The 17,187-nt window shown below is 41.2% G+C and overlaps 1 protein-coding gene across 3 annotated transcripts in view; it reads left to right on the top strand.

Annotated features, from left to right (window-relative positions):
* LOC148359376 (teneurin-3) overlaps nucleotides 1–17,187 on the top strand; it is a 398,357-nt gene that overhangs the window by 259,857 nt on the left and 121,313 nt on the right. For all 3 annotated transcript variants that reach the window (XM_088344602.1, XM_088344601.1, XM_088344600.1), the window contains exon 7: nucleotides 4,623–4,837. In XM_088344602.1, coding sequence (XP_088200728.1) covers nucleotides 4,623–4,837 — 215 coding nt within the window. The remainder of the gene's footprint in view (nucleotides 1–4,622; nucleotides 4,838–17,187) is intronic.

The raw sequence follows: 17,187 nt of genomic DNA, 5'->3' as shown, positions 1-17,187 counted from the left end.
ATTGCATATATTTAACCGTCCTTGGCAGCAAATAATTTCCTCTAGTTTATTCTGCTTGTTTCGGTTTTTAATATTCAACACCTGAAAAGGAGACGCTAGCTCGTTATTTTGACTATTATACACTGTTTGCATCATTGTTACTATCGACTAATAATGTTGCTGTTCTGTGATTTCCACACCTGTTACGGGTATCTGCTTTTTCTAAGCCAGGAGATTTTATCAAACAAAGGGCTCAGGGAAGGGCTACTAGAAATGATTTGGAATTTGGCATTGTAAAGGATTGTGTAGAGTCCTCTCCTGTTCTTCGTGCAAGCTCAAAATTCACTGATGTCTTCGCTCTTTATTATAAGTTTCCACAACAATAAACAAATAAACGTATCAGTTTTCATTAGAGATCTCATCGTCTGTCACCAATGAGAATATTTTTGGGAAGGTGATATAAAAGCAGCTTGCATGGTATGCTCTTTTGAGTTAAGAGTGGCCTCCTTGAAATAACAATAATTACTTACAATAATTGTTTTTCTCTCTTCTCTGCACTTACTGAAGAGGAGTAGAGGGGGGAGCACATGCCTTCCACAGTATTTATTTTTTTTTTCAATTAAAAAGACACATGTCTTTATAATATGCGTGTGAGGCAAATTTTATATTTGTGTACATTCGTATTACAACAAAAATAGGGCTCTAATTTTAACACAGCGATCAAGTGATGTGTCATGGTATTTCATATTCCTGTCCAAATCTCATTTTTGTCTGCACAACATAAGTTGTTCACTGTGTAGGGATAATGACTTAAAACGTTTTCTCATTTGGAATTATTCTTGGGTTTTTGGTTTTCTATGCCTTAGATCAACCATCCTTCAATTATGGGGAATGTTCCTTTAGACCGTTTCACAATTTAAATTCAAACTTCAGGTGATGAATGTAAAAAAGTGTTTGGTACAGTACTGCAGAAGAGGTTGCCTTGAATTTGCTTCTTGGAAAAAAAAAAAAAACTTAATATCATATTTGTTTTGGTCCTCCATGCATTGTGAATATTATCTCAGCATCACACCGCCTGATTGTAATGTGCAAACATTCTATATTCAATGGCAAGTGGGCGGCCCTGTTGCTTAACCTTTAACACTTTCTGCCTACACAAAAAACAAACAATAACACCAGTGATTTTCTTTGAAAATGTAAAAGAATGCTTAACACTGGTTCGTTGAACACCAGCTACTTTTAAATCCTCATAAGCACTGTTAATGAAAACTGCGTGGGGAAGCTTGTGCACTCTTTAAAGGCCGATCAATAGCCAGCCGTTGTTTTCCCCAGAGGTTACAATTGGCTCCCAGTCTCGCATCTGACTGGAGTTAAAGTGACAGCCAATGGCTTCATTAAAGGCAAACACTGGTGCAACTGGAGTTGTGTCTGCAAACACACAACAGCACATACACACAACCTAAATCACTGCTCAATATGTTTGCGTACGCCGCGATGTAACCAGTACATTCCGATCATGAAGCAATAGTGTCATTTAGGAGTAAACAAATGGCAGTATTACAAAGAAATTAATTTAGTGTAACTGCCTGGAGAACACACAACATTGCAGCACATCCTCTGCTCAGGAAAGCTTAGGAAGAACAAAGCTGTTTGTGAAACTCAAAGAACCAGCAAAAATCATCCTTTACGTGGCATGGCTCCTTGGACATCCTGTAAATATTGATCCACAAAACAACATGGGATGGCCGCAGGTCAGCATCTTTTTGGAAATAAAGAAAACCTGGCAAGTGACAAGAAATAAACGCAGTATTGACTGGAAGTTAACGTTAAATTATACCGTAAAGCAGGGGTCTCAGACTCAAATGATTTTAGGCCTGCCAGAGCTATGGGTGGGATGGGACTAAATCGAAAACATGCCACTCCTCTCAAATATTATTTTTTTTTCATTTTACACCAAATAAGATTTAGAAAAAAAAGTTCAATAATATTTACACATATCAATAAACCAGTCCTAAATTAAGCTATAATCTGTGTGGGCAGCATTTCCATTAGATTTTCATATTAAGGCGGGGGCCTCAAACTATCAAGGTGGGGGCCACAATTGTCTCCCGTGCTAGAGTTTGAGACCCCTGATATAGAGAAACCATGCACCACTGTTTACACGAAAGGTTTACTGTATATATCCGCATATAATCCTAAAAAATAAATTGTACCGGTACCCCAAATATTAATGAATTGTGCACCTCAACACTGATAATTGATTGGATGTGTAAAAAAAAAACAAAGATTAATAAACCGGTAACTCAAAAAAAAAAATTAAAAAAAATCAATTCAATTAAATCACTTTTAAAAATGGACTGTACCTTAAAGCAGTGCTTCGATGTCAGGCACTTATACACAGGGTTGGGTAGGGTTACTTTAACTTGATTACGTTCAATTACTTTTGGATTACTCCAATAGCAAATATGCTAATAAAAGACATAAGAAACTAAATATGAATACAATTATGACTCACAACACGTGGTAAGCTTTCTCTCCTGGCTTTAATCTCTTTGATCTCTGGCAAAACTAACATAATATGCGACAGAAACAAAACGAAAATAAATCCAAACAGCTTGCCGGCATCATTTTTACCATTCCATGTATTCCGTTACTCCCCAAGCCTGTACAAAATGTAGTCATTTTATTCATATTTAATGTATTTTGTCTTTTATTAGCATATTTGGTATTGGAGTAATCCAAAAGTAATTGAACGTAATCAAGTTAAAGTAACCCTACCCAACCCTCCTTATACACCATGTCTATATTCCTCAATAATCCACTTTTTTGACTCAGTGTTTGTTCTCACGTCCCTCCGCTTTTCCTTCCGCTTTTTCTTCCCCTTATGACTTACTTTCTTAGGACACATCATTCTGGGTAAAAAAGGCAACATTATGCCCTAATTCACAATAAAAGGAAATATTGTCCCTCTCCAAAACAATTGGGATGGTACCAATGGACTGAACAGGAAGGAGAGATCAGGTGAAAGGGTAGCATGAGTACACACCATAGCCCTTGTCTACTGTAGACACAAGATGGCTGCTGAGATATGGGGGCAGGCAAAGCACCTGAGTCTGAGAGATAGTCTGACTTACAAGGATTGAGCTCGGCGGAACAAAATGGACAGTGAGCCTTACATATGTGGCTCTGCCTTTCTTGACCCCTTGCATGCATTCTGTTGTATGTGCATATGAACAGACTTTTCATTTCAGTATTATGTTGTATAGTATGAAATTCTGTATAGATGATATACAAATGTGTACATTGCGTAGGCCCATAGATAACCAAAATGTTGTGCAGTGACTGTTTATGCTGTTTCCTACTAATTAATTTAAAAACATAGGTTTTTGTGGTAGTAACAAAAATCACAAGACACACTGAACACAGGTGATACAAAAAACATGGCCAAACAATATCGTGGATCTACCATTCAGGTCTTTCTATTGGGGAAAAATGAGATCTTAAAAAGAGATTTGAGGTAAATGGCAATAAAAGGAAAATGGATCGAGTTAAAATGGTGACTACATAAACATAAACATTATTACTTGAATAATAATTACATACATGATTTATATGTATAAAAGGTGATTAATAAATAAATCCCATACATAAATTCCCTTCGATGTTGAAGTGCTGTTGTTTTTTTAGGAACAAGGAATGGCAAGGTCTGCGGGTTCTAATGTTCATCAAAACCCTCCAGGTCTCGCTATTCTCAGAAAACGTTCTGTTCTTTTTTTTCAGAAAGGTTGCTCTTTTTTTGTAATTCAACAGTGTGTTTAAGTCAGTACTCATGTAGTTGTCGATGCTACATATTTGTTGCTCATGAAAACGCATCCTTTCAAACACGATAGTGCACCAACTGTTGCGTGATGGTATTTCTAGCCGTGGGAGCTAACAACCTTATCTTGTATGGGCTGTGTTTGCTGTTGTGGCAGTAACATGACATCTACGCAACATGTTGGAATCTGGAAAACCTGTCCTGATTTTGCAACGGCCACCGCAATTATTTCTGCGTGCTGACAATTTGTAGTATTTGGAAAGAATCTTGGACCGCTGTGTGCAGTGAAACAAATCCATGCTGGCCTTCTTTTCATTTACACCGCCGGCAATAACAGCCCCCCTGGCCCGCCTGCCAAAAACTGGGCATCATTAGTGTTAAAGGGTAGCTAAACTCAGGCATTTTCTTTCCTTTCTCCTTTTACCCATATTGATTCATCCCGACTGTCTCACCAATTCACAAATTCGAGTTGAGCAACTAGTTCACGTGTGGCCAACCCGGTCCTCAAGAGCCGTATGTCCTGCATGTTTTTGGAGTTTCTCTGCCCAATTACTGGTGATTCTAATCACCTGGGTCATTATCAAGCTCCCAAACGGCTTGCTAATTGCTTTTGAGGACCGGGTTGGCCACCCCTAGACTAGTCAATGTAATTCAAGGAACAGAATTGAAGGATCGTACTACCTTTACTCTAACCAAGGAAACGTACATGTTGCTTACACGACCACAGAGTAGTAAACTGCAGATCTCAGACTCCTAACCTGAAGTTAAGACTGCATGCCGCAAAGTCCTGCCGTACTTATAGCAAATTTGTGTTTGTGCCTGACAGGAAGGACAAGTGTTCTCAACTTGGAAAACAACTCTGTGGACACGGGCCCCGTGGATGTCGGAAAGAGCGCTGGGCAAAATGTTCCACCTGGCGTTTTCTGGCGTTCCCAGGTCAGGGTAGACAAGCCACGTTTCCTCAAATTCAACATCACCGTGCAGAAGAACGCTCTGATTGGTGTATACGGGCGCAAGGGTCTTGCGCCATCTCACACGCAGGTGAGGAGTTTAGCTTTTACTCGGGTGCTGTTGATGTTTACTATGGTGGGTGGTCAGGGTTATGGGTTACTCCATTTCTAAATTCAACCGAGGCATCAAAACTGCAGTTCAATGGCCAGCCCTGCACTCAGCACAGCATAGTGTGCCGCCATTCACTCTGTTAATTTCATAAGTGCTATTGTTGGGCGAATTTGCTAAGGTAAGTGGCAATGTAACGGGCAGAGTTTTGGGGGTGCCGAGCACCCAGAGTGTATAGCTGGTTATTTTTTTTTTTTCATTTCACTTAATGTGATTTTAGACCATCTAACAATGAGTGTCACTTCTTATCTCTGAACATCACATTAAACTTTAGCAACAATAACTTGATCATTCTTGCGTTTCATTCAATGCAGCTAAAATTAGGACTAATATATGTTGATTAGAACAAATTAATTATATTGGGTGGTAAAATAGTTGTTCAACATACCACTGTATAATATACTCTCTCCGTAATACAGTGCAGCCTCCGCAGACACTGCCGCCATGCCGCAAGTCGAACCAAAGATGAGCAGCGAGAGTGGGCAAGAGCGTTGCTAGGAATCAAATCTACTTAACCATTTCGTATTTCTTACGCTGTTGTTCACATTTTTGTTTTGTTTATTACATTTATTTCTTTTATCTGGTGTTTTTATCCTATGCATGCCTATTCTGTCCTTTATTTAGAAAAATATAGTTTTAAAAATGCTATCGTTTTTGGAGGTACTTGGGTTGAATTAAAATATTCAATTATGTATTTTTGGAATTCCCTTAAACAGCATGTCCTTGGCTTTTATTTAAAACAACACCTGTATGGGTTTCCTCAATGGTCTCTGGCTGATTATTGGTAGTCAGCAATACAGCTAGTCGGTGCTTTGCGAGTGGTGACTAGATTTGGCAACATCCAGTGGACATATTCAAAACTGCAAGTTATTGTTTGATGTGATACAGCTCATATTTCTCTTTTGTCTCTCTTAGCATCATGTCACAGGCCACATAAAATGATGTGGTGGGCTACATTTGGCCTGCGTGCCATTGAGTTGGATTTCATGTGGTCTTCAGGTTTTTGAAATGGTAAAAAGTAATGGATAAGAAAGTGAGTTAAAGAGTAAAAGGGTCAAAGTCTTTTTCTCAGGTTTCAAGGTTATAAAATCTAATAACTGATGTAAATATAAATGTAAATGTTCTGCATTGATATAGCGCTTTTCAAGTCAATGAAGACCTCCCAAAGCGCTTTACAATGTGCTTCACAGTTTTTCCCTTTTACACACTAAATAACCGATAGCAGCGTCAGCCATGCAAGGCAACTACCTGCTATCTGATGTGTCTCAAGTGCCATAGAATCAAATTTCAACGAGAATATTTGGTTAAAGATTTCTACATTGTCTGTTAGGGTATGGTACTAAATACAGTATATTGAGAATTACTTCTTCCTTTTTGGTGGTCAGGACTGAGTTAGACCATAGGTCAAAATTGACCTGCTCACAACTGATAGTATTGCCAATTCCTAACGCAACACGAAGCAACATTTTTACATTTTTCAAAAGAACAAACATTCAGTCAATAACTGACGTTTGTGGTAGTATTTACCTTTCTCTCAAGTAAATACCCTTTGCTTCCCTAGATGTGTATATTGTACTGAGCCTTAACCCAATCGATGTTGTTTATATTCACACACTTTATAAACATGTTTTAGAAAAGTCACTTTTGACCCAGCCACTTGATTTTTCTTTATCTTCAGTCTTTTTTACTTTGAACATGTTTCAATCGCCCAAAGAAGTGTTTCCAAAATCTTTTTGATGTGTATCCTGAATGACATTGGTAAATTCTTGACCTGAAAAAAAAAAGCTCTCACTCTCACCTTGTTGACATTGCGTCCTGGTGAAGAAAAGCACTTCCCTTGAGTGCAGGGGAGGAGAGTTGTATTGGTCACGCAGGTGAGATGTATTGCATTTTTAAGGTCTTAAAGGAAGAATACCAAGCAAAATCTTAGATGGGGTGGAGGGTATTTGAAAGATAGTCTCGGTTAGGTTCATGCCATTTAAGAGTTAGGAGTATGGAGCTTAAGTGTATCGGTTTACAAAACAACATTAGTGTGCTTTGGGTGAAAGGAGAGGCCCAGACAAATGTGTAAAATAGTGTGGTAGTTTCTAAATTGCTATGGAAATACACTGCACTCGGCCCAAAATGCATGATTAGATAGAAAAGAACATGTTTTCATATGTCACACTCAAGTCATTGTTTTTTTGATTATGTAATTATGCAGATTCATTATAGAAAAATACTATAGAAGAAGCGCAGAAGAAAATTGATCAATCTGAAGATAATATTGCTGACCCCAAACACAAAACAGTAAAAGCAACAGGAATTGAACCTGCATCCCAGCAGTGAGAGCGTTGAATCTTAACCAATGCTCCATCAGTGGTGTCGATTCCATATGAAATGGCTGTAGGTTTTATTTCATTTAGTCACGGTACCAGAGACAATTCTTAATTCCATGCTGCATTTCACACATAACAATGACAATAGATTTGTCACATACAATGCTTAGCATAGACATCAAGACATACCTGTATGTCATCTTCTCTACGAGTGGAACAGTGGTTAAGATTTAAATATTTCACTACTGTGATCCAGTTTGAGTTGAGAAAAAGTGAAGCAACAATTATACAGATTAAGGGTGTGCATGTTATACAGGGAAATATTTGGTATATAATTTGTTTCAACTGCCACCAACTGATATGAATAAATGGTACGGTTTCTTGGTTGATTACTGGAAGAGAGCAAAAATACTGAATAATGACATGCTTTTTTCACAAGGATAAAATTGTTCAAGTTCCTTGTAGCACACAACACAAGGTCTCACGGCACGCTAGTCTGTCTCTGCACACCGATTGAAGAACACTGCCTTGGATATATATTTGATAAAAGTAGACATGATCCCGACTGGAAAAACTCATCACAATCCAAATGACATAGTTAGGGGTTCAACATTGAGGGATACAACTGATGTTCAACCCAAATGCAGAGGAGAGCTTTACTTGTTCTCACATGTGAGTCTGACTGCACTTTTAACGCAATGGAAAAAGCTTTTAAAGATAAATAAACCGGAAAATCAAAAAGGAAAGCGGAGTAATTAACAAGACGACCCCTTTTGTGTCAACGCCGGACGGCATGTCAATCGCGGCGGGCTCGGAGCTGCATTCGGCCACAGATCGATGCCTTTACTCAACTGAGCATGAAAAAGCCCGGCCGACGATATCGAGCGTCCCATTCACCGCCAGCAAAAGGGAGACAACATTTACGAGGAACCGCTTTTACGCCGCTTGTCAAATATAGACCCTGTCCTCATGCTATTGAGTCCCTGTCTGCAACCGCACAAAGAAAACAAACTAGAGTGGGGCGGGAAATGGACTTTAGTTGGGCTTTTTTTTGCCTGGAGAATTTGTAGCAGGTCACTCAATGTAAAGCCTATGTTTGTCCTTTGACTCCCTGCACCTAATGTGTCTCCACTATTGTTGCTCCTAGATGAGCTTAAAAGGGGTTTGAGGAACCTCATCGGGATGGATGCACTCAACTGGAAGTGTCTAAGCTATGTGGGATGGCACTCTATTATTGTTTCCCCCCTTGCACAAAGAAGCCAACTTCCGCCAGGTTAATAACAGCAACCCTGCTACCTGTCCTTACTCACCTCACTGCCCTTCTTTTACATTCAAACGCTAAGTTTCATCTATGTGATGCAAAAGCCAGCATAAGAAAGAGATTACCTTAGTTTTAGTACTCTTTCCTAAGAAATCAATCATTTTTTAATGTATTTTCTTATCGCCTTATCTTTGAATGCATATTCATTTTTTTTGCCAAGAGGCATATCAGCACATTTGAAACTTTTATTTTTTATTTTTTAATGGTGCCAACGGGGTGCTTGTTCTTGCTGGTTGTTGTAAAGTTTGTGATTCAGGGATTTAAATAAAAATGCTGCGCGGTGTGACTTTGATGTATGAACACTGCGGTTTGCGGTAAAAGATTCAACTTTTACAAGTTAACACGAATGGTTTTACAGTATTTCGGTGTACTTTATTAGAGAAGGGGTTTGAGGAGAGGGAGGATATAGGTTGAGAGTGTTACGGTATTGATTAAAGCTAAGGCCTTTGGCCCGAAACCAAACCTGTCAAAAATGTCAGTTATTAAGTCGGGTCAGTGCAATTATTTTTGGCCAAGTACCGTATTTTCCGCACTATAAGGCGCACCGGGTTCTAGGGCGCATCCCGAAAAAATAGTTTTTGGTCCTATTTTTGACATACATAAGACGCGCCGGATTATAAAGCGCTACAATGGGAACGTCGACAAAACAGTCAGATAGTTCAGTCAAACTTACTACCCCCTTAACATTCCGAAAGCTTGCAAAAACGCAAATACACCATGGCAGACAACTCTGAAAAGTTGCCTGCCCAGCCATTAAGTTGCCTGCCCCATTTTGTACAATTTGAAAAGCAATAAGACGACTAATCGCAAAAAAATATATATATGGTTGCAAAGTATTATGGACTGATTAAGTGTATTTTACATCTACTTAAAATATTGTATATGACATCGCTGTTTTCCATCTCCCATCAGTATGTACCTGTATTTACTCATCTTCATGCATGCAATGTTTGCGTTGCGTCGTCTGCTATGAAGCACCTGAACTCCTCTTTCCACTATGCTTTTAATGTACATTTACGTTTTGTAGCGTCATGAATTCCGGCGCCGTCACGAATGGCAGCCACTCCAGCAGCTCCCGTGTTATTTTCGCTACTTTTGTGATTTATTTATTTATTTATTTATTTATGCTTACTTTATCAGTGCCTTGCAACACTTGGATTACTTTCTATCCTATGGATATGGGTTTCAACTCGCAAAAATACGTATATTCAAGAAACCTACTCCTCGACCTGAAGAACTCTCGAGCCGGCACGGTCCCCCTTTTACCTAACGAGGTGAGGCGACCCTACCGGGGTTGCAGAGCCGGTGCTAAGGTAAAGGCTAAGCGGCTAGCGGCGAAGTGGCGATATAAGCCCACGGTACCGTCCATAATCATGGGGAATGTCAACTCCCTACCGAATAAGATCGACGAACTGGCTGTGCTTGTGAAAGACATCAAAGCATACAGGGAGTGCAGCTTGCTTTGCTTTACGGAAACGTGGCTTACGCCTAGCATCACGGACGCTAACATCGCGCTAAACGGCTTCTGCGCTGTTCGGGCTGACAGAGGGACAAAAGTCAGTGGGAAGCGCAAAGGAGGGGGACTGGCTATCTACGTGAACACGAGGTGGTGTAACCCCGGGCATGTAAAAACAAAGCTTTTTATCTGCTGCCGTGATGTCGAACTTTTGGCTGTAAGTCTTCGTCCCTATTACATGCCCAGAGAGTTCGGACACGCCATTGCTGTCATTGTTTACATCCCACCGCGCGCCGATGCGGAAGTAGCGTGTGACGTCATCCACTCCGCGGTGGCAAAACTTCAAACACAACACCCGGAGGCTGCAATGTTAATCTCTGGGGACTTCAACCACGTGACTCTTGATAAGACACTGCCCTCTTTCGTCCAGTATGTGAACTGCAAGACCAGGGGAAATAGGACTATTGACCTTCTGTATGCGAATATAAAAATGCATACAGCGCTAAACCACTGCCTGCCCTTGGAAAAGGAGACCACAACCTCATTCTGCTTAAACCACAGTACAAACAAAAAGTGAGGAGGCTACCAACAACCGCACGCTAATTTAGAAAATGGTCCACCGAGGCAGAGCAGGCTCTGAGAGACTGCTTTGGATGTACGGACTGGGATGTCCTAATAGGGTCCAGCAGTGGGGACATTGAGGAGATGGCAAACTGCACTACTGACTACATTAAGTTCTGCATGGACAATGTTGTTCCTATAAAGACTGTACGCTGCTATGCCAACAACAAGCCCTGGATCACGAGCGACATCAAGTGCCTTCTGAACCAAAAGAAGAGGGCCTCTAAAAATGGTGATCATCAGGTGCTAAAACGAGTACAGAAGGAGCTCAAAGTCCAGCTCCGGAAAGGGAAGGAGTAGTACAGGAGGAAGTTGGAGAAAAAGCTGCAGAACAACAACATGAAGGAGGTGTGGGAAGGGATGAAAACAATTACTGGCTGCAGCACCAAGCAGGGTGTGGCTGTGGATATAGATGTGGGGCGAGTCAACCAGTTGAACAACTTTTTCAACAGGTTTGACCACTCCGCCTCATCCTCACCCCTGAGTAATGCAGCTGTCCTTCCCCCTCCCCCTCTGGACACTAGCATGGAAGACATCCCCCCACTAAAAATAACTTCAGCCCAGGTGTGTGGAGAGCTGAGAAGGCTACGAACCAGCAAGGCAGCTGGTCCGGATGGAGTATCCCCCCGACTGCTGAAAGCCTGTGCGTCTGAGCTGGGAGACCCTCTACAGCGCATCTTCAACCTGAGCCTTGAACAGGGGAGGGTCCCTCAGCTGTGGAAAACATCCTGCATCATCCCAGTCCCAAAGAAATCAAGACCTGAGGAACTCAACGACTTCAGGCCGGTCGCCCTGACATCACATGTGATGATGACCATGGAGCGGCTGCTGCTGCACCACCTGAGGCTACAGGTCCGTCACGCCATCGACCCACTGCAATTTGCTTACCAGGAGAAGGTGGGAGTGGAGGATGCTATAGTATACATGTTACACCGATCCCTCTCTCACCTGGATAGGGCGAAGGGGGCTGTGAGGATTACATTTTTGGACTTCTCCAGTGCCTTCAATACCATACAGCCTCTGCTACTGAGTAGGAAACTGACAGAGATGGGAGTTAGCTCACACCTTGTAGAATGGATTACTGACTACCTGACAGGCAGACCCCAGTATGTGAAACAGGGGGGCTGTACATCGGACACTGTGGTTAGCAGCACAGGATCTCCGCAGGGGACCGTTCTCTCTCCGTTCCTATTCACTCTATATACATCGGACTTTAAGTACAACTCTGAGTCCTGCCATGTGCAAAAGTTTGCCGACGACACTGCGATCGTGGGATGTATCAGAAACGGGCAGGAGGAGGAGTACAGGAAATTGATTCAGGACTTTGTCCGATGGAGCGACGCAAACCACCTGCACCTAAACACCACCAAGACCAGAGAGATGGTGGTGGACTTCAGGAGAACCAGAACTCACCTGGTTCCTGTAACCATCAAGAGAGAATGTGTAGAATTTGTCCAGACCTACAAATACCTGGGTGTGCAGCTGGACAACAAACTGGACTGGTCTGCCAACACAGAAGCTCTATGTAGGAAAGGGCAAAGCCGACTTTACTTCCTCAGAAGGCTGGCCTCCTTCAACATCTGCAAAAAGCTCCTGAAAATATTCTATGAGACAGTAGTGGCAAGCGCCCTCTTCTATGCGGCAGCGTGTTGGGGAGGCAGCATCAAGAAGAAGGATGCCTCTCGTCTCAATAAACTGGCTAGGAAAGCGAGCTCTGTTGTGGGCAAAGAGCTGGACAGCCTAACAACAGTAGCTGAGAGACGAGCACTGAAAAAGCTGAGGTCAATCATGGACAATCCATCGCATCCACTACACAGCATTATCTCCAGACAGAAGAGCAGTTTCAGCGACAGACTGCTGTCACTGTCTTGTACTACGGACAGACTGAAGAGATATTTTCTTCCTCATGCCATGAGGCTCTTTAACTCCACCCGGCAGAGTAAAGGCCCACATCAAACCACACCACCTACATTGGAATTTACCGAATCTTACTGCAATATGTATTCTGTGTAGCACTATTTAGTTACTCTATATAACACGCTACAGTGGGCATTTGCACGTCACACTGGGTATTTGTATATTGTATTCTTTTGGCTTTATTATTGTACTGTTCTCAGCTCAGGGATGCTGCTGGAAATGTGAATTTCCCTTAGGGGATGAATAAAGTATCTATCTATCTATCTATCTATCTATCTTTCTTCTGGAGCTGAGGTTTAATTCCTAACCAATTATCCATTTTCTTGTGTTCTTTGTGCGTTGACCTTATAACCTGAGAAAAGACAGTTTTTTGATGGAGGCTTCTGATTGTCTGCCAGGTATGCAAATTGCCAAACGAACCAAAATTTCCTAACCGAACGAAGACTTCGAAATCTGAATAAAGCAAAAGTTTGATTTGAAAAAAAAAATCTTTCGTTTTTTTTGAAAAAGTTGTCGGCCACGCGGGCAGAGACGTTGTGTAAGTTGTACGCCCGACATAAAAGATGCACTCCTGGTGGTCCGGGCACACGTTATTTCAGACACTGGTAACACACTTTGGTTCGCACTTAGGCATTGCGCGTACTTTGGGGCTGAAGTGCACACTTGATTTTAGGAACCGAGCCTGAAGTAAACCCGAATCTGCACCTCGGTGCTGCACTTCAGCCGAAATGCGCAATTCGAGATTACTTTGGCCCCGGTCGCTCAAATCAAGTCAATCGGGCCGGTTTGGGCTATTATACCCGCAGACCGGATCAGGTCAGGCTGGATTTTCTAGGCCTGATCTTACTTGTAGTGTTGCTGTTCAGTGTACTTTATTTGTGTATTGTGCTGTGGTTTGGATTCCGGAATCAAAGTTAAAGCTGTAGTGTGAGTGATAGCAGTTTATAGCCTCAAAATTAGCACTGGATTATGGCTTTGGTTTACTTGGTAAGTGTTTTTCGCACCTTAGTGCAGTGTTTTTCAAACCCAGCACACTAGTGTGACATGAGGCATTGAAAGAAGAAAGGAAAAAAAACACACAATAAGAAAAAGAGGCAAAACATGAAAACCAAAATAAAAAATAAAGCAAAAAGAGGAAAATAGAGAGAAACAAAAAAACAAGAAAAGAGAGTAGTTAAAGAGAGACAAGAAAAAAGAAAAACATGAAATTTCTCCCTTTCTTTATATTTTTTTTCCTCATTTTTCTTTTTTTTTCTTAATTTTAGATTTGTGTCTTTTTTCCATTTTTCCCATCTTTTTTATTTTCTTTTTTACTCATTTGTATGGTTATGGTCATTTTGTTTTCCTTTTTTTCTCGATTTTATTTTTTACCTTCTTAATTTTTTATTTATTTTAGTTTTGTCCTTTTGTTATTTTTCTTTTTCAAATTTAAATTTGTGTCTTATATCTTAGTTTCCCTTTATTGTCCTTTTTTCTTTCTTTTATTTATTTTTGTATCACTTTCAATAAAGGCGAAATTGTGAATTAACCCTACAATGACCTTCCTGCATATTTAATACTAAGCACACTAACACGTTTTTTTAACTAAATTCCTTCCCTTATTCCCCAAAGTTTCTCAATTTTGACCTTGTTGGCCAGTCTCGAAAGTATGGATTGCATGGCTCTTATAAAACAAGTCCTAATAAGGACTCATTTCTTGTTTCCCAATCTCATACATGGTTAATAATACTGTCAGAAATTAGCTTCCAGTGCTAGGCAATTTCCATCCAGTTATTGCACTCTGAGGATTAATTCCGACCGCATGAACTTTCCTTGTGAAAGGCAATGTTTTTGTGTTGTTGTTTTTTTTTTTTTGAGTGGAACCGTAGCGCTGATGTAATTTGTCCAGGAATCTGTTGAATCCATTTTTTTTACTAAACAGGTGTCCCTACTGTCCATCCTTTACGATGAAACATCTTCAGGAGAGAGATGTCAATATCTCAAGTCAGCCTTCGTTGTTATTTTCTCTGGTATTGTTAATCTTAACATTGTTAGTTACAATGCTTTAAATATGATTTGTATGCATTAGTCGCTTCCCTTCAGTTTCCCGTTCCAAACCCTATACCCGCTTGTTCCGTGTGCAGCTCGCTATGTCTTATTCTGGGGAATCCTCTTGTCTGCATCTGTTGTGTTTGGCTATAGCCATTAGCCTGTCTAGGGTATGGTTTGTTTTCTTCCATGCTGCACAGTTTGGGTCCAAATGAGGTCCAGCTGTTCAGCGGATGCTGTGAGAGCGGATGCACCTCTTCAATTATTTTGCCAGGCGGGAATTACGCCTTGTTTGTCTTGTAGGTCCATATTTTGTTGTTAGGTACGTTTAGACCCCTGCTTGGTTGAAAAAATAAGGAGCTGGTCAGAAAATAAATAATACATATAAACTAACATGGATCTACAACCGTTTAAAAGTTTTGGGGTCACTTAGAAATTTTCTCATTTTTTAAAGAAAAGCACAGTTTTTTTTCAATAGGAAAATATTAAACTAATCAGAATTACTCCACATACATTGTTAATATTAGAAATTGTGAGAGACAGAACTGGAGTAGTCGTGGAACTGAGCAAGCGTGTTGATAAGAGAGTACTCAGTTGGTTTGGACACATGGAGAGGATGGATGAGGAGCGAGGTAAATAGAAGGAGACCAAGAGGAAGGCCGCGATCGACGTGGATGCATGGTATTTTGAGTACACTGCAAGCAAGAGGTCTAAATATAATGGAAGCTGGAGCTCTTGTTGGTGATAGGAAGGAGTGGAGAGGTGTAGTGAAAGGATAGTGTGATTGTGGACGCGTTCTTGAGGATGGGCTGGGCACCCGTATGATGCAGCAGGGGTAAACCAGTGAAAGCTGTCTGGCCCTGCTGTTGAACAAAAGAGTGTGTTGTGTCACCCTGACCCAAGTGACATGGCCGCTTTCTGGTGTCCCATTTCATCTGGAGGGACGAAAGCATGACCAACTTAGGTACTGAGGTCCTAACTTGTTTGGGTGTTTGGGCAATTGGGTTGGCCATGGTCCAAAAATGTTTGTGTGTGTTTTTTTCTTGTTTTTTTCCTTCCCTTTTATTTTCTTTGTTATTGTATGTGTTTGTCTTGCTGTCGGTCACCCCTCTTGAGGGATATGACCAAGGTATATAGATAGATGGACTATTTTATGTTTGTTTTTTGTTTTTGTTTTTTTACTGCAATATCTACATGGGTGTATAGAGGCCATTTCAAGCAAGAAGAAGTCCACTTGCACTCCATGGAGCATCCTGAATCAGTGCACCTGTTTGAGGTCGTTAGCTGCATAAAGACACCTGTCCACCCCCTACAATCAGTAAGACTAACTTGTAACATGGCAAAGGCCAAAGAGCTGTCTAAAAACACCAGAGACAAAATAGCACACCTCCACAAGGCTGGAAAGGGCTACAGAGCAATTGCCAGGCAGCTTGGTGAAAAATGGTCCACTGTTGGAGCAATCATTAGACAATGGAAGAAGCTGAACATGACGGTCAATCTCAATCGGAGTGGATGAGACCAAAATAGAACTCTTTAGTCATAATTCATCTAAGTGTGTTTGGAGAAAGAAGAATGAAGAGTACAAGCCGAAGAATACCATCCCTACTCTGAAGCATGGGGGTGCTTTGAGGGTGTTTTTCTGCACGTGGGACAGGGCTAGTGCACTGCATTACAGAGAGGATTATTGGGGGCTGTGTACTGTGATATTTGGGGGAAAAACCTCCTGGGTCTTCCAACGCGACAACGACCCCAAGCACCAAGCCAGGGAAACCAAGGAGTGGCTCCGTAAGAAGCATATCAAGGTTATAGCATGGCCCAGCAAGTCTCCAGACCTGAACCCAATCGAAAATCATTGGAGGGAGCTCAAACTCAGTGTTTCTTAGCGACAGCCCAAAACCTAAATGATCTGGAGAAGATCTGTGTTGGAGGAGTGGGATAGGATCCCTCCTGCAGTGTGTGCAAACCTGGTGAAAGACTACAGGAAACATTTGACCTATGTAATAGCAATCAAAGGCTACTGTACCAAATTCTAACATTCATTTTCTCAGGTGTTTAAATACGTATCTGCAGCTATATCACTAAAATCAATTGTTAAATAAATCATGCTTTGTGATTTCTGGATTTTTTTTTTCCGTCTCCCGAAGTCCAAAATCAGGGGCCTTCAGCTGGTACAAAACACTGCAGCAACTATAACACAAAGTTTGATCACATCACCCCGATTTTAGCTAACCTGCATATCATTCTGATTTAATTTCGCCCAATGTTCCGGTCCGGAGCCTTCGCTCTAAAAATGCTGGTCTACTAGTGATCCCAAGAGCCAAGAAGAGATCCGCAGGTTCGAGAGCGTTCTCCATTCTGTGGAATGCCCTTCCCCCTGAGATTCGATCTGCAACCTCATTAGATCTGTTTAAAACTATGCTTAAAACACACTTCTATTCTATAGCATATGAATAACCTATATTTTATGTTGACAATATATCTGTATCATTTGTTATTGCAACATCCATTGCAGCCTGGTCATCCTAAAAGTGGGATTACCTCATGTGCAGTCAAGGTTTCTTCATTTTCCTCATGTTGAGGTTTTTGAGTTTTTCCTTGCCCTTGTGGAGGT

The sequence above is a fragment of the Urocampus carinirostris genome, chromosome 9 (assembly GCF_059441175.1).
Source record: "Urocampus carinirostris isolate Australia breed hairy pipefish chromosome 9, RoL_Ucar_1.0, whole genome shotgun sequence".
Lineage (NCBI taxonomy): Eukaryota > Metazoa > Chordata > Actinopteri > Syngnathiformes > Syngnathidae > Urocampus > Urocampus carinirostris.
The sequence above is the reverse complement of the archived record's forward strand: the minus strand, read 5'-3'. Positions and strand labels throughout refer to the sequence as shown.